This window comes from Podarcis melisellensis (assembly GCF_964234715.1).
Source record: "Podarcis melisellensis genome assembly, chromosome: 15".
NCBI lineage: Eukaryota > Metazoa > Chordata > Lepidosauria > Squamata > Lacertidae > Podarcis > Podarcis melisellensis.
Window position 1 is genome coordinate 13,989,453 of NC_138532.1, and position 18,309 is coordinate 14,007,761.

At 44.6% G+C, this 18,309-nt stretch overlaps 1 protein-coding gene across 2 annotated transcripts in view; it reads right to left on the minus strand.

Moving 5' to 3' along the window:
* KIRREL3 (kirre like nephrin family adhesion molecule 3) overlaps positions 1 to 18,309 on the minus strand; it is a 748,317-nt gene that overhangs the window by 33,576 nt on the left and 696,432 nt on the right. Inside the window, exons 12-15 of one of the 2 annotated variants that reach the window (XM_081890927.1) lie at positions 17,137 to 17,237; positions 15,301 to 15,499; positions 11,926 to 11,961; positions 3,453 to 3,560 (exon numbers count right to left, since the gene is read on the minus strand). In XM_081890927.1, coding sequence (XP_081747053.1) covers positions 3,453 to 3,560; positions 11,926 to 11,961; positions 15,301 to 15,499; positions 17,137 to 17,237 — 444 coding nt within the window. The remainder of the gene's footprint in view (positions 1 to 3,452; positions 3,561 to 11,925; positions 11,962 to 15,300; positions 15,500 to 17,136; positions 17,238 to 18,309) is intronic. The other variant, XM_081890928.1, reaches the window with a different exon arrangement.

The following is an 18,309-nucleotide window of genomic DNA, read 5'->3' on the forward strand; positions in this document are numbered from 1 at the left end:
CACTGCATGGGATTAAGAAGAGGGCAGAACAGAAAGCAATGCTTTCTTACATCCATGTCAGTTAGCTCAGTTTGTTTTGAGATCAGCATGCAGAGCTAAGGGTGGGCAAGGGACTGCTGAAGCAGATCAGCATGCAAATCAACACCACCACACCACCTCATGCACACTGTTCATGGATGTTTGCAGCTTGTGAATCAAGACAGAGTAGACCCAAAGGTTTCATTTAGAGCCTTGGGAATGCCACTAGCTTGGCTCCAGCCTCCAAACATCCGGTGCTTTGAAACTCTGGCTTTGCTTCCTAATCCAAGCCTTGGCACCACTGCTGCACGCCTGATCTGTCATCATCACAAATATACCAATGTTAGATGTTGTGTGCCCTGCAAATAATCCAGAGCCATCTGGTTACATCAAATAAGGAGTAGGTAATGAGCCACATGTTCTCCCTCTGTCCCAGGATCAGAGGAATGATACAGTGTGCTCACATCTATCTTAAAAGAAAAGAAAAGAAAGATGAGGGGAATGTGCAGACGAGACTGATTATGTCTGACCGTTGACACCGCAACGACGAGTTGGCCCATTTTCTATTGAGCAAGCTTGAATGGTGCCATCATCGCTGAATGATTCCACTGAAATTGAATTGGCCTCTTCTCAGGTCTTAGCCGCGCGCCTGCCCATCAAAAAATACTTACCAAAATGCAAGATTAATGACTGCCAGATATTTAATTTGCTAATACCTGAAAGAGCCGCTTAATGGGGTTTGGGAGAGTCATAAAAGGGGGGGGGGCGAGTGGGGGGGAAGCAGACACAATTATTGCTGTTAAGAACAAACTAGTATGCAGGCCCAGCCATTCATTAAGCAAGTCCAGGGAGAGCTTCTGGCTCTTTGATTTCTTTGCAAACAATCCAGAAAGAACCAACTGGTTTTTTTTATATATATTGGCACCGCAACACAGGGATTTTGCATAGTGTTTGGCTTATTTGTCTTTCACTATCCCTACAGTTAGAGGCATGGTTGAGGACTGCTTGTTCTCTCGTGCTGTCTCAGAAGCTCAGAACAATCACTCTTCATTCCCCCAACGGTTTGATCCCTGTTCGCTCAGCCAACAATCATTCTTTAACTTCTATGCTTTTTTTCCTAATGAGCTGCTCCTGTTTACCTCCACAATCCTTTTCTTGCATTTGTGATGTTTATTTTAACATCTGCTTTGTCGACTCGGCAGCAAAGCCAACAGCATTACGGGCTCAGCAAGGGATTCGAGTATAGATTTCATTTTAAATGTATAGCCTTCCTGATCCCTGCAGGCTCAGAACGGGGAGCAATGTTCATAAAACCAAGACATCTTTTAGTATAAGATAAAAGCAACACGTTAATACGAAGCTAATGCGTATTTCTGCTGTATTCTCCATACATTTGGTCAAATGCAAAAGAAGACCTCCAGATGTGGTTGGTGCTACAACTACGGAGCAGCGGGCTGCCCACCCCAGGGCAGATATTGGGGTCCCATGCAAGAAGCAGTAAATGGCACTGTCTCCAGGTCTGAGAGCCACATTTTAAGAAAGAGATTGACTTGGCTGATGAGGGGGTCTGGAAAAACCAAGTAGGTGGAAGAATGGTTGAAAGAGCCGGGTATGTTTGGTTTGGAGAAGAGAAGTTTAAGAGGAGGCATGGTCAATGTCTTCAAACATCTGAAGAGTAACAGCAATGCTTGGTTGCTGGTGCAAATATCAATCTTATCTATCTATCTGGCTGTCAAAGAGAGGGCGCAAACTGATCATTTCTCCAGATGGCAAGATTAGCACCAATTGGGTGGAAATTCTAGGAAAGCAGATGACAGCTAAGATAAGAATAAATCTCCAAATGGCAAGAGCTGCTCGATGGTGGAGATGGAAGTAGGGATGTCAGAGAATTCAGACAGAAACAGGAGCAGAAACTGCCAATGTCTGCTTATTTGTCCCATGTCCAGAAGAGAACTCAATCTAGCAATTATAATCAGTGTTCCCTGTTGTTGTTGCTTTTAGTCTGCAAATGATATGGAATAGTCTCTCTCTCTCTCTCTCTCTCTCTCTCTCTCTCTCTCTCTCTCTCTCTCTCTCTCTCTCTCCCACTCCCCCTTTTGCATTGTGGTTCCTTTGCACTGAAGTGAATGGAGTGGGATAATGCAATGAAAATATAATTACTGGTACATAATTTCACCACAGTGGACTGTGAGATGAATAAAACAACTTTTGGTGGAAGACAAACTGCAGCACAATGGAAACAGTGCTGCATGTGGCAAATACAGTACATGACAGAATGGAAAGTTCCTTCACAAGTGTATTCTGCAACATGCCATTGACACAATAATAGTGTGTGAGTGGTGGATTTATATTGGACCATGCACACATCATTCTGCTTTATTAGTTGTTCTGTGATTTTCCAATGCTGATGTTTTATTTTCATCTGGAATGGCAGTGCTATAGCACAACAAAAGTGGCACAAATAAACCAACAACCTAGAACATTTGCAGTGTGAAAGTTTCAGGATTTCAGCAGGGAGATACAGGACATGAACTGACTGCAAACAAAGAGTACATTTGCTCCAAAACTGCTGCAGGTGCAAATGGTGCTGAAAAAGGGATCCTGCATAACTGTCCCAATAACACCATGAGCACAAATAATCATGAATGAACAATGAAAAGGACACCTGGAGAGGCCCTGAAATGCAGTGCTGCAACAGCATGCTGAAGTTTACATGGGATAGCTCTATAATGTACTTCCTTCACATTACTTCCCACATTTATGGCATGGTTTAATGGTGGGTTGAAGTCACAAGGACAGCTTAAGCATGTGTACAAAATAAGTTGGATTTAGTCAAGCAATAATATGGTGCATCCATATCATGTTTACCCTGGAGGCATGTGCAGCAAGAGCTCAGAGCTGTTCTACACATTGCACTTAGGAGCACAACATGTGTAAAATAGCTGACACCTGATGGTCTGTCTTAACACTGAGTCAGACCACTGGCCTATCTATCAGCAGCAGATCTTCAGGGTTTTAGGCACGGTATTTCCAAGCACTACCTAGAGATGTCAGGAACTGAACCTGGGCCTCTCTGCATGCAACACATGTGCTCTACCACTGGGTTACATTCCCTTCTCTTAATTACAGATAGAGCCATCAACCTAATCTAATGAAAGTTCCCTTCACTATAGACTTGCCAAATGATTTTACCTAGCTGTCGTTGACTCCTCCCAAGCTGTCTCCATCCCAGCATCATGACTGGAGGGATAAAATGTTTATCATAACCAGGGAATCAAGGCCAGACGGGTCTTTGAGGACGTCACAAGAAGAGGCAGCTTTGGATAAACTTACATTACCTCTCCATGTGGTTTTCCTAGGCAGAGAAGAAGGGCTTCCAGACTTCCAGCATGATATGGTCAGAGAGTCAATTGAATAAAAAGAAAGTGACTTACTTCTCTGAGAGCGAGCACAGCAGAAGGCCACAATGGTGGCCATCAACACCAAAAACGCCACACCAGCTCCAACTGCCACGCCTATGATGACTGCCATTGGCACTGACTCTGGAAAAAACAAGAGAGCAAATGAAGTGGAGATGGGCTCCGGATATCACTAACTTTTGTCCTTTCTCATTATCCCCCATTCACTACCAGAACCCTGGTTGTCTATCATCAGATCCTCCTACAGTCAAACATTAAGGCCACATCTGCACTACACATTTAAAGCAGCACAATACCACTTGAAACAGTCACGACTGCCCCCAAAGAATTACGGAAATTGTAGTTTCTTAGGGTGCTGAGAGATATTAGGAAACCCACTAATTCACCGCACAGTTATAGTTCCCAAAATTTATTGGGAAGAGGGATTGAGAAACCACTCTATGAACCGCAGCTCTGTGAGGGGGGGTTTCCTAACAGCTCTCAGCACCCTTAAGGAACAACAGTTCCCAAGATTATTAGGTGATGAAAATGGCATGAAATTGCTTCAAATGTATGGTGCAGATGGGGCCTCAGATTAGTGCCGAACCAATAAAATGCAAGGGTAGCTTGGCGAATGACACATGGTATACTCAGATGAGTTGGTTGGGGACTTGTTTGTTCAGAGGGAAGACAAATGGAGATGTGTGGCTCGTGTCACTGACCCCTGGATCTCTCACATTTGGCAAAACAAATGCAAACATTGCTGGTAGAGGCCAGGGTAGGGTGAGTGTGGGTGATTTATTCAGTTTAGTGCAGGTGAACTATTTGAAATATTAAGACTTTTGCAGAGGAGACAGGGAAATAATAATAATAATAATAATAAAAATCCAGGCAGCACACATTCTGGGCATGTGTAAATTTGCTGCACAGGTATGTAATTTTGATACTAAGCAAAGGATGTGGCACACTGGAAACCTCAGCCTTTGTTTCAAAATCATAAGGAAAGAAAGTTTACAGTTCTTACAAGAATCTGTGGTGATATTGTGTGCATGAGCCCAGGAGGTGGCTAGAGTCAAGCACACAGCACTAAACTCCGAGAACATCTTGACCCCCATCCATTCATTTTCTGGACGGACCATGTGTTGGCTTCCTAGGGGCTTGGTGTTTGGTGACTAAAACAACATCATTTATACTCATTTAGCATGTCTGGTCACAAATCTGACCTACCAAACTGAAATACGTTATGGTGGAGTTGTGTAGTTTTCCTTTATGAATGGCTGGATGCTTCAGACGCTCCATACAGATTCAGTCACCATGTAGAGAGTTTATAAGCAGATACCATCAGCACTGGCTGAGAGATGCAAGAACAGCATCCAGTAGGAGCAGCAGTTTTTCAGTTCTTGCCCAAATCCTGTGGAATGCCTTTCCCAAGGAGTAGGCTGATTTGACTCGGGCATTTGCCTCCTCTCAGAGACAAGTAGGAACATTTTTTTTCTGGTATCAGGCCTTTGAAAACTAGATCCCTGCTTATCAATTGACATTGTGGATTGATCCTGCTGTTGACTGTTAATTAGGTTTCATTGGTTTTGTTGCTCTTAATAGATTGTGCTTAGTTTTTTTAAAAAATACTGTATGTTGTGTAATCCCCTTTGTAAGTTAGATAATTGAAAAGCAGTGTAAACAGATAGGAAACAAATTGTCATCAGAATCTATCTTGAAGGAGAGGTGGGTTTCCTTTTTTTAGCATTTTCTCTGGAAGCTGGAGTAGTGTGGCAGAATTATCTAGCACTGAAGCTTTTCCCACTCCAATCAGCAATCAGTCAGTGCACAGTTTCGATGTTATGGCTTGGTTGTTCATTAGCATGTAAGTCAAAACACAATCACCATCCCAAATCAAACCGTTCATTGTGTGGTCCAGTGTGCTTATGGTGACTAGAACATTGGATGAAAACAGACGAGACCTGGGTTCAAATCCCCATTCAGTCCCAAAGCTCACTGGCAGGCCTTGGCCAAGTAGCTAACGAAAGCTTTGGTTTGGGATCTAAATATTTGAAGGTCCGTTTCCTTCCATGTGATCCGGCCTACCCACTGTATTCAATGTCCAAGCCTCTGCAATATGTGCCCCTCCTTGTGCTGTGCCCAAATCTGCCCCCCTTTTTGGTTAGTTTTGTTCAGCTGAAAAAGAAGCTTCCATTTCTCCCTATCCTTCTCAGGGTATCTGAGAGTGCCTTGATCATTTCTGTTGCTGTGGGGATTTCAGCTTACTTTCACATTGCGAGGTGGCCAAGGGGGGTGGATAGGCTTTTTATTTCCAGCAAGCAGTTCTCCAGCATTCTGCAGCCTCCCTGACTGCCCATGCCCCCTGATCTCAAACACTTCATGGGTAGAGCTGCTGCATGATGAGTTTTGACTGGGGCATGGGCACCTGGGGAGGCTGCAGTGTGCAGATCACTGGTGAGATGATTTGTAGAATGGAAGGCAGGACATTCCCAAATAACAATTGGCTACCTCAAAAGCAAGGCAAGTACATAAGAAAATCCTGCACCCCACTCATAAGAATTTCACTGAAATTTTATCATGCCTTGGGTAAAATTTTTAATGCAATTTCTTATCTCATTAATTGATGGATAATAACTGAGATGGAGGGAAATGCAGAAAATATTTTTTTGACACAGCACGTATCCCACCACTTTTAGAAGCACAATTGGTTGGAATGCAAGGCAGGGCCTTTTCCACTGTGGCACCCAGGTTGTAGAATTCCCTTCCTAGATATGTCTGGTTGCTTGGCACTCAGTTTTAAGCTTCAGGTGGAGCGGATAAGACTTTAGTGTGGCTTGAAGTTCTGTCTCCCATTTTTATGCTGAATTGTTTCACATTGCTTGTGGTTTTAATGTATGACAGATTTTAGCCATTTTTATTACAATTTGGCAGAACTGGACACTAAACCCACCATGATGCATCCAACAGAACTTGGATCAGGCTAGAACAGCAGGAGGGATGTGAATTAACATGAAGGGATGCTGTGTTCAAGATGTAGCGGATGAAGGGAATCAGGTAGAATGCTACCATTATCACCTATATACACTGTGCGAGGTGCTGCAAAGAATGCAGAAGTGACCTGAACTTCATGCTAACCTACTTTACTGCCAATGTGTTGTTGGCTTAAGTTTCTTCAATCCACTACTTCTCAGTTTGTAAAACCGACCTGCTTTTTATGGTTTAGGGAAAACATTTTATCAATGAGGTTTATTTATTTTAATCACCATTGCAAGGATGAAGGAGTTTAAGCCCCAGCTATTCTCTTATTGAAATGACATTTTCCACTGCAGCACAGTTTTGCTTGACTTTTACAGCAAACGGTGCTCTTTATTCCAATTAGTTTCTGCCTTGAACACTTTGGTGTTGTACCACACAGCCACAGAATGTGCTAACTGCCAAAAGAGGATCTTCATTGGTTTTGGCAGATCCCGCTTAAATTAGAGGGGAAGAAATGGAATATTTAAGAAAGGGAGTCTGTGAAATTGCTGTTCTGTTCTGTGCACATGTGTTTCTTGTTTCCTTTCTCAATACCTGTTTTCTGTTGTGTACTTAGCTGTTGTTTTTTCACAAGACTGTCTGGTTCTGATTGACCTGGCAATTTTCTCCACTGGGGTTTTGTAAATGGTACCCCTGGCAGGAGCAATCTAGGCTTTATTTCACCCAGGTCAAAGACCCAGTTTGGCACACCCACGCATACACTTTTGCGTACAGGCTGGGAGCCTCAGTGGTGCCTCTCTAAAGGCTTCCCGGGTAGCTTTTATAAGCCAGGATGGGCAAGGATCAAGGAGACAGGTGGTTGGTTTCAGTCATCCAAGCAGCCTGTCCACATCTTCAGGGGTAATAGATTGGAATTGATCCCACACAACTTGACTAGGCAGGACTCTAGCACTCTGTCGCCCCGGCCCTGCTCCCACAGTGAAGTCTACCTCTTCCCGAATCTGAGCGACTTTATCTTTGCAAAAAAACTTTGCAAAATCATTGCAGGTAGTTCCGCTAAATTGCGAACCACCTGAAAGAGTCTCATGCCACTGTTTTCTGCAGATGCAATAGAGGCGGTGAAGAAGGTCTTCTTCGCCATCACTATTGCCATTTGGTAGGCTCGACATTGAGCTCTAACCCATGTCCGGTCAGATTCAGAATGAGTTATCCGCCACCGGTGCTCTAGCTGTCTCAGTGATTGTTTCATTGCCCTCAGATCCTTGAAACCCATTTTCCATCTTGGGCCTGGGAGAGGGCCCATACTCCACCACAGATTATAAGGCTCCAAGGAGGCCTTGGGACATTGCTGCTGCTGCTCTGCCTGTGAGTATTGGGCCTGGGAACCAGGCAGAGGGAACCCGTCGCGGGGATTCGAATCGCCGACCTTCCGATCGGCAAGCCCTAGGCTCTGTGGTTTAACCCACAGCGCCACCCTGTCATATACCTATCACAAAAAGGGCAAGAATTCTGTCTGCTAACTGTTGTGAGGGGTAGGTCTCAAAACTGTTCACATAGAGGTAGGGGGGCAAATATTGTTAAGGAGGATACAGTGGCAAGACCACCAACATTTGCAAGTGGCATGTAAGCTGGATGTCTTTGCTGAAATAAAGGATGTAAAAGTATAGCACAAGATGGTGGCTGTTTTGTAAAACTCTATCTTTCATTTGAGTTGATAATGGAAAGGGACTGGCAGCTACAGGCAAAGGATAGATCCTCTTAGATCTTGGGCAAGGATGGGTGCTTCTGTCAGTTTTGGTTTCTCTCAATTTCTTATTTTTCCAATCTTAAGTTCAGTTCTCTACATCTGTTTGCATTTTCTTTTAGAACACATCTGCATGAAAATTCACCAGCATTTTAAGGGGAATCTATCTCAATCTATACATATTACGGTACATGCTGTTTTGTCTAATATACACATTTTTGCAAAAAAAAGCTCCCTAATATAACACATCTTTGCATGTTCCTTTCATGTCTATATGCATTTATATGGGCACTTTAGTATATGCCATTTTTGTACGTATTTCTTGGCTGGAAAACTGCATTGCCAAACCCAGAGAAGTGAGAATTTCTGTAGAGGTCTATGTTTTGTTTGGTGAATTGTTTCAGAAATTGCAAATTAGGGAGGTTTGCCATTAAATGAATCAACATTCTCTCCCATTCCTAACCTTAGGTTAATTTCTCCTATTGTTTTGGCTAACAGAGGAAGAGGCCCAACAGTCTATAAGGGTTTGCCCTCTCTTGCCCAGCTCCCCATTCCCAGTTACTGGATTTGTAGCTCACATCCATGCATGGGTTTATCATTACTGCTCATGGGGATAGACAGAATTATCCCAGCTGGACATTTTAGAGCCCAGCTGGAGTCCAAGGGAGACTGGTGGGGGGGAACACTCCCCAACCATTCCTTCACCCTCAGTGCAAACTGAGCCAATTTATTGTGGAATCATTAAGACAGAGTGAATATATGAAGTCTTACAATATCATTGCACACTGTCTTTTTCTCTGGGGGCTTCTTTCCAATTGGATTTTATTATTATTATTATTGGAGAAAAAACCCTACTGCTAGTGGCTCTGGGTGTGCTCTTGCTATTTATCCCCTATTGGCAAGGAAGGTATTGCAATGAAAGATTTCATTATCTGGGTCCAAGCTGTATGCTATATGGAGCTTGAAGTTCTGCAATGCCACAGGCCTAATTTTTGAATTTGACAACACTAAATTGAGTTTGAAACCTGCTTTCCCTTGCAATCGAAGCCGACTCCCCTCCTTCCCAATGTAAGAATGTGTGATTAGTTATTGCAGTGGCATGACAGCAGCCATTCCTATTAAAATGCCCCATGCTGTGTTAAGTCTCAACAGGGAGCAGAAGCACAAATAGTACAGCATTTGGCCCTCGCTTGTCCTTGCCTGCCCACACTGCAGCTGGGGGTGCTTGTGAGATGGCGCCTGTACAATCTACATCACACAATTCATGTTTCTGGCGGCAGGCATGGAACTTACCTGCTGTGTCAATTTCCTGTCCCCCGTGCTAAAGCTCTGAACTGACAGTGGTGTGCAGATTTGCTTACATGGAGCCATTACCCAGCCCTTAAGATTATAGAGTGCATGATTTCTCTCTCTCTCTCTCTCTCTCTCTCTCTCTCTCTCTCTCTCTCTCTGTGTGTGTGTGTTGGTTCCTTGGGCTGGATCCTTGGGCTGGATCCAGATGGGGTAGTCACACTTGAGACCCGCTGAAATTAAAGGGTTTTCAGTGAGTCCTGGGTCTACTCTAACCTGGATTTGAATCCTTTGTTTGCATATATTTGCTGCCAAATAGATTCGACAACAGTAACTAAAGGTCCTTACCTTATAGAGCCCCAAACCATTGGTTCATCTATTCCAGTTCCATTTATTGTGACTGTGGTGGAGGCTGGTGCATTCAAGCAAACAGGGCATTGCCCCACCAAGCTCAGCCTGCCCTCAGCCAGCTCCCACCCACCTGGCTTCTTACAATCAGTCCCGGGCAGAAATGCCTACCCATTTGTTTATCCTTAGTCTCAGAGTTGCCCTTGCAGAATTCAGTGGGGTGAGGGGGACAAAATGAGAGTTGATTGGCTCTGGCTCTGCCTACTGATTGCCTCTCTTCTTCCTGGCCTACCAGTCCCAGTGGGTGGACTGGCAGTAGATTTCTGGTCTCAGGCAGAAATTTCCCACATCTTTGTTAATTGAGATCCTTTGAGCGGAAATGCCAGGGATTGCATCTCTAGCCATTTACTGTCAAGCAAACACCCCACCAAAATTGCATCTAGATCAATACTGCTTAATAATAATGACAGCAACAGCAACAACAATAAGCCAGAGATTTGCTTAAAGAACCTGAGCAATAAAGATTTTGCCTTTCACACATTTATAGCATTGGCCCTCATCTTTTATTTTGGGAACAGATAGATAGACAGGAGTGCACAACAATGGGTGTTCCCAGGTGGACATGGGGAAGTTCAGTGGGTCTCAGAAGATCACTGCAATGAAGTTGCTCATCAACAATACACAGATATCAGTGGGCTGGTCTATATTGTGGAGGGATAAAGTAGGGTGCAAATGGCACTGGAGGGGGACTGAAAGAAGGATGCACCCACCTGGATGCAAATATTTAATTCAAGGCAAAGCTGAGGGTGAAAGTTCACCATGTTGAAAAGGTATTGGGTTGCACCCAATGGTAGTTCTACTCAGAGCAGACCAACAGTACAGGGATAGCTAGCTAAGGTTCATTTATCTCGGTGGATCTACTCTAAGTAGGACTTGGTTGGATACAACCCTTTGACAAACCCTTTGCAATTCCTTGTCCATTCTAAAGAAGCAAGGAAGGCCTATTGACCAGGGATGAGTTGGCATGGGCAACATGCTGCTAGCTCCGAAACATCAGAGGAACACACAGAGAGATCCAGAGGCAAGTGAGAAGATGCTGATGGTGACAGGGTTGAGTCCTACGTTGACAAATGTGAATGGAAATAAGAGCCATAAAGAAAGATGGTGCATGATAGAGACAATGGTTTGTGACCAATGCTAGGCCAACTCAGTGTAGGCCCACTGAAGTTAATAGACAAAACGAACTCAGGTTCATTCATTTCAGTGGGTCTACTCGTGAGCAGAACTTAGCTGGATGCAACCCAAATGTCCAGAGTGTGCTGTGTACAGTGCGGTAGGGTCAGCCAGATGGAGATAATTGCCGCATATACTGAAATTCAGGGAAATGAGAAGCTTAAGTTAGCCAAATAAACCATGCAATGGAACTGACTCAAGAACATGGCCACCTTCATTTCCCTCGGGTGTCCAATCAAGGCCTTGTGGGAGGCACTTAGAGACTGGATGGATTTGGAATGGAGTCAGCAATAAACTGCTTCTACGATTGATGGGCTCCCAAAACCTTTCCCTGGACCACAACAATTAGTGTCTTTTTCTAAGATGACCATTGCTAATTTATTCATTGTGGGATAAGGATAGGTTATACCAGGAGTTTGACTTTGCTACTGGTTGCTGAACATAGGACTGAAATCCAGTTCTAGAGTGCAACCGGCAATTTTAGGGCACCAGCATGAAACGCTATAGGGGTCATGGGCAAATATATGTCAGATTGCTACACAGCTGGATTAGCAAAGACATGGGCGTTTTCCAGCTTTAGATCTATGGATACTTTCTCTTCCTAATGTGTTGCCATTTCCCCCTCCATCAAAGCAACAAGAGTGTTAATTTTATCACGACCCCGTTTAGAAAAATAGGAGGACCTGAGCTCGGAAGGCACCAAAACGCCATTTCAATGGAATTTGAAAACCAAGATGGTGTTTCACTCAAATCATTCTCCCTTCCTAATGAGTCGTTTTACCTCCCACAAGCCTCCTTTTCAGGGGAGGGGTAACCTAGATGGATACAGCTTCATTGTTTGTTTGGTTGGGGTGGTGGTGGTTATAGAACATAGCTCCGGGGCCAGTCATATAGTCACCTTCACTCATGATTCCATACCTGCTTCCATACCAGCTCCTGATTTCATTTCCGTACCTGTTTGAAAATAAAGCAAGTGTCTACAGCCTTGCCAAATCCCAACTGTGCAGTTATTTCTATTTAAAACTTTTGCCAGTTTCTTCTTTTTAAATCATACGATGTATATGGGAGTTCCTCACCCATCAATTCCAAGGGCAGCTGCTCAGGGGCGTTTAGAGTTCTCCATTGCAACGTAGCCACTGGAGGCCGGGCAAGTTTCTAGCCAAGAGAGTTTCAAATATGTCCTTTGGTGGAAATTGCTGTGGGGACTTGGCGGCATAGTCTGGCACTGAGGATTGCCCCTCTTCAGAGCCCCATGTTGAAAACAAACAAAGGACTCCCTGCACATGGAATGTTAGCATATCAGGGGGAAGTGTTTTTAACCCAGCCTTCTCCCTTTTAACACAGGGGCATATCTAAACATGCACTGCCCCTCTTGCATTCTCAAAAGGTACAGTCCTGGCTGGTCTGTACCATATGCTTTTATCTGGATGATTGGTTGACTATTAGAGAGGCAGCTGATAAGGTCTCTTGCCTACTCTCTTATCGGTTCAGTCATTAAAAATCAATGTTGACATTGTGTTAATTGTCAGTGATGCGGCACTTGCAGGTTTTCATCCCAGGATTAAATTTCCCCCTTTTCCAGCAGAGCTCCTCTGCAATGGAGAGCCCTACTCTGCTGGCGGGCACTTGGCAGTCACCCTCTTCTTTATGAGGTGCCCGGAACAATGACCCCGAGTCAAACGGTCTTTAATTGTGCTTTTCTGCATTGTGATCGGCCGAGAACCCCGTGTAGAGCTGCTTGGCGGGAGCCACTCCCTCCACAACACAGAAACATCTGCTAACCCAGACACATTTCTGTGCTTAGGCAGGAGGCAGGAAAACAAACCAGGGAGTTGATCTGCCCTGGATAGAACCCAAGGCTAATTTTAAGAAGTTCATTTAGTTCCAATTTAATTTGGATGGCAGCCTTGCCTATAAATCAGAGCTTGATGAGAGCAATCTACCAGTCTGCCCTAGCATTTAATGGAGAAGGATGCAACTGGAGGGCCTCCAGATGCAGGTCCAGCCTTCCCTCTGGGACTCTCCCAGCCTCTACGCCCTTTTGAGGAGGGGAACATAACCAGGGCTTTAGTCAAAGGGACTGTGCTTTGGGGAAATGTTGGTTACTCTCACACTAAATAGGCTTCATTTGCCCCTAGGGACATCGACCAAAGTCTGATTGGCTATACAGGGTCGTGATGTTATCACATCCAGTACATGATCCCTGATTGCTTGGGATCACTTGAGAGGGGGATGAAATGCAGGGAGGGAATGGCCACGAAAGCAGCAGCAAAGTGGGAGAAAGTGACTGCAAATAGTAGTGAACATTCATGAAAAAGACAGGATAAGGTATGTCCCAAACAACTATTTTCAAGCCAAAAAGCAAAGCTGAAATACGTTCAGCCCTAAATCATAACCCCAGTGCCCTGAAGCCCTTCTATGTGAAACCATTTCTGCCCCTGTTAGAGGGAGGTCCTCTCATTTTCAGTGGTTAAAGCTTACTGTTGGGCGACTCAGCTTAACGCTTTAATAAGCAGCTAATGAGGGTACTCATTAAAGCAGCTATGCTAAGAATGACATCCCATCACTATGACATGCTCATGACAGCACAAAACAATGGGATGCAATGGCAGCAACTTGGAATTTCCCAGTCATTTTACTCTTCATTCGGCTTCTGCTGAACTAGTTCCTCCCACTCTGTTCCATTTTTCTGGCATGACAGCATTAAACCTTGCAGCCGTCCCTTCCCAGACACTGGTTACAGATCTGAGCTTGGACTGTAACTGTGTAATGTGCCAAAGGACAGATGAATTAACATGGTTTGGGTTTACTTTTTTCTTTTCATTTTTTGCAACAGGAGACATTAGGCTGGTTGAAATACTTTAAAGGCTTGTTTACTTCCAACCAAAATAACCTTTCAGGGCTGAAGGGAGAATGGTTTTTCCCCTTTCCCCCAGTGCTACTGCTGAATTTGGGAGAAAGTATTTTTTTAAAAAGGAGTAATAGATGATAGCAGCTGAGAGGTGAAGATAGCCAACTTGTTCACAAATTGCACAAAGTGCAGTGGTTGCTGCACACCATGCATTTCCTTCCTTCAACTGCTCCCTCATTCAGATATCGCATTCCTGTTCCTCCAGATGATTGTGGTTGAGAATGAGAGACTATAATGAGCGCTCCTTCCTCTCTTTTCTCCAAAACACTTCCTCGTTTCCTCAAACCTTAGTTTGCCATGTTGTCCTTACCAGCAAACTGTGGCTTGCATGATCTGTGCAAACTTTGTTTGAATGGGATTGCACAAACCACAGTTTGGCAGGTACAGTTTGAGGAAATGTTCTACCAAGCCAAGTGAGGGAGGCAGGAGTGCTCAGATCTGCCACTTGTTCCTTGGTTTGGAGAACTGGCAGCAGGATATCTGTAACGCAGTCTTGTGTCTGCATATATAACTAGAAGTGGAAGAGCTCTGCCTAGTTGTGATTGCTTGTGTTGCTGCCAGTCCGAACAAGCTATTGCATGGGGAGCCAACATGGTGCCTTCCAGATGTTATTGGATCCAAACTCCCATAAAGCCTCATATAGCATAGTCAAGGGTGATGGAGGTTGTTGTCCAACAACATCTGGAAGGCACCATGTTATTGACCCTGGACTATCCTCAGTTGAAGGTGTACCCACTGCAGACCACAAGTTAGCAGCTTCAAAGCCCAGGCAATTCCTTTTCAATCAAAGAAAGGGTGGCTTGTCTGGAAAAAAAACCCGATGCACATATTCAGGAAGTGATTGTTTCAGTGTTGTGGAGGTGCTAACCACGAACTGCAGGGCTTAGGGACAAGCCAATGCAGCAGGGAATCCTGGTTAAGTTTCTAAGACTGGTACCTTTGCTTCAGAAAGGAAGCAGCAGAAATAAACTTGGATTGAGGTTAACACCACTTAGATTTGTGCAACATTTTCAAATGGTGCGAGGATCACAGAAGGTTTCTCATGTTGCTGCTCTTCAACAAAGTGCCTCACTGCTTGACGTGAGCACTTATACCCTCCTTACCATTCTTTGCTGTCTCTTTCTAAGGCCTCTGCCTGATAGATCTCAGCTGCACTGGAGTTGCTTTCATACCTGCTTCCTATGCCACTCCTGTAATGTCTGAAGGTCAAGTTCGCACGAGAAGACCACATCATGTGGTTCCTTGTCCTTACCCAGCTATAAGTCCAAGCCACACTGGTCTTACATCTTATTTGATATCTACACACCTTCCAACCCCTTCTCTCCATTTCAGCAAGAGGCTCTTTCCCTTCCATACACAAATGACATGATAGCAGTTCCCACCTTGTTCTTTCAGGCGTATGATCTCGGTGTCTGAACCAAAACTGTTCCAGGCAGTGCAGTTGTAAATGGTCTGGAAGTCAGCCCGCACAATGTTGCTGATGGTTAATGTGGAGATTACGCCTTCATCCGTGCTGACGGTCTCTACAGTGTAACGCCCTGAGGTACCTGACTCCAGGACATTCTCCTTCCAGGACCAGGCCTGCACATCAAAGCAAGCTGGGATTAACCACCCTCGGTAGTGTTCTCCCGTGCTAGAAATTATTTATCAAGTTTTCGCCTTTTACTAATGAATAGGAACATAGAAATCTGATATGCAAAGTGATTTCGGGGTGGTTCTGGCATGCTCTGTGAGCAGTTTTATACTTATCCACATCAGTATGTTCATACGTAAAGCTGAGAGATGAAGACTCTTTCCTGGTTGCCCCACTGAGGGAGGGGTGGTAAGTGGTGACCTGGGGAAGGAGCTTTCTCAGTGGTGGCTCCTCAGCTATAGACCTGTCTACTGCCTACCATTTTTCTTGTACACACAAACACATACACATTCCCAGGCTGGGGAAAAAATAGCTCTGAATCTGCTATGATTTTATTTATCTGCTGGATCAGGCCAAAGGCTTAGTCAGTCTGGCACTCTGCTCATGCAGTGGCCATCCAGCTGCCCATGAGAAGGCTGCGAGCAGATCCTGAGTTCAGCAGAACTTGCTCCATTTGTGATTCGCACCAACTGGTATTTAAAGGCATACTGCCTCCAGCAGTGAAGAATATAGCCACCTTGGATAGTAACCATTGGAAAATAACAAAAATTACCCCCTCCCCTAAGATATAGCAGTACATCGTAACATATAAAGCTGAGAGTGAGAACACAGAATACTTGTAGCCTGAAGAGTATTAGAAAATCATTAAAAACACAAATGAGTAATATGAGAATTTAACAAAAACGTAATTAGTAACACAGACAATTATTAGAAATAAATTATTAGAAATTAACCTAAGTTATTCCCCCCCCCTTTAAAAAAGGCAAATCAGAAGCAACCCTTACTGCAGCTAAAAAAGGGAAGCATATGCTTGTAAATATGCATTGTTTTTTATGCTGGTTTTATCTGCTGTTTTATTTATTTGTTTACTTGTTTTCGTACATTTATACTCTGACTTCCACCATGGAACCCAAGGCAGCATACAGAGTATGCTCAGGTGGTCACGCAGGCAGGCGCTGCCCAGACCCAGACCTAGACCTGTGTAGCTTCAGCAAGAAGGTGGCCTCCTGTGCCTTCGGATGCTGTTGAACTACAGCTCCCATCAGCCTCACCCAGCATGGCCAATGGTCAAGGAAGATGGAACCTGCAGTTCCACGAGACCTTGGCTACCCTTGTTCTGGAGCGCCATTCATCCTCATGAAGTTGTACAAGCAAAAACCAAAAAAGCCAAATAGGAGGTTTGGGTTTCAATTCCCCAAGGTGCCGAACAATCCTCCAAGAAGTGGAAGATGCCTTCCACATTATCCCTTGCCTTATAATTTTCTGCTGGATGGAGTTCACAAATGCAGGAAGTCCAGTGTTGGAACCTTCCTGGCTGAAGAGCGACCTTCTGCAACATGGCACCCTCTAGGGGCTGTTGAACACCATCTCCCACCATTCCTGACCATTGGCTTTGCTGGCCGAGGCTGATGGGAGTTGCGGTCCAGCACATGCCCTTTGATTTGTGCTTTGATTATGCTGTTTTAATATAATGCAACATAAGCTGTCCTAAACAATTTCTTTTGAAGGGCGGAATATAAATGAATGATTCATTTCCCTTGGGCTCTGGCTGCTATTTACGTTGCTCAGGGAGGTGCCTACTTACAATTCGGTCTGGTGGGGGCGTGCTGCGGATGAAGCATTTGATCTGGCCTTTCTCCCCGTGAAGAGCATGCTGCGTCTGGGTGCTGGAGATTATAGGTGGTCCTGTGGAAAGGGCAGAAACAGAGGAAAACGGGGAGTGACATAGTGCTGCATTCCTCCACCCTCCCCTCGCATACACAGGATAGAGCTCACAATCCCATACAGACAGGAACATGGGGAGCTGCCTTCTTCTGAGTCAGACCATTGTTCCATTTTGCTCAGTCTTGCCTACACTGACTGGCAGCAGCTCTCCAGGGTTTTGTAGCAGGGGACTCTCCCAGTTCTACCTGGAGATGTCAGAGACTGAACATGGGACATCCTGCTTGCAAAGCAGATGCTCAACCACGGAGACATAGACCATGCAACTGAGAGCAGCACAGAACTCCCTGATGAGAGCTATAGGGCTACCTGTTGTTTAGGCTCTGCTGTTTGTAGTAGTGGGTGAGATTGCAGAGCTGGCCCTTGCTGAGCTAAACTGAGCTGGCTGTCTCTTGCAAATAAATTTGGATTCTACTACAGTGGTACCTCGGGTTACATATGCTTCAGGTTACATACGCTTCAGGTTACACACTCCGCTAATCCATAAATAGTGCTTCAGGTTAAGAACTTTGCTTCAGGATGAGAACAGAAATTGGGCTCCGGTAGCGCGGCGGCAGCAGGAGGCCCCATTAGCTAAGTGGTGCTTCAGGTTAAGAACAGTTTCATGTTAAGAACAGACCTCCGGAATGAATTAAGTACTTAACCTGAGGTACAACAAATTGATTCTTCTTCTCATTCTTATTATTTCCCTTGGACTAGTGCCTTTTGGATTTTGTTTGCCTCGGGCTGCACGAGATCCCAGGAAGGGGTCTATAAGGCTGCATAAACACCATACATTTAAAGCATAAGGCTTCTCTTAAAAAATAAATAAAAAACCATGGGAATTGTAGTTTAGCGCTCACAGAGCTACAATTCCCAGCACACTTAACAAATGAGAGTTCCAACGATTATTGGGGAAGTCATGTTCTTTAAATGTATGGTGTGTACGCAGCCTAAGAATCTTCCCCTTCTTCCTTCAAAGCGTAACTAAGGCTCAAATTGACAGGTGATTTGCTGGGAGCCAGAAGAGGGTGCTCCTGCGCAATGCAAGCGGATC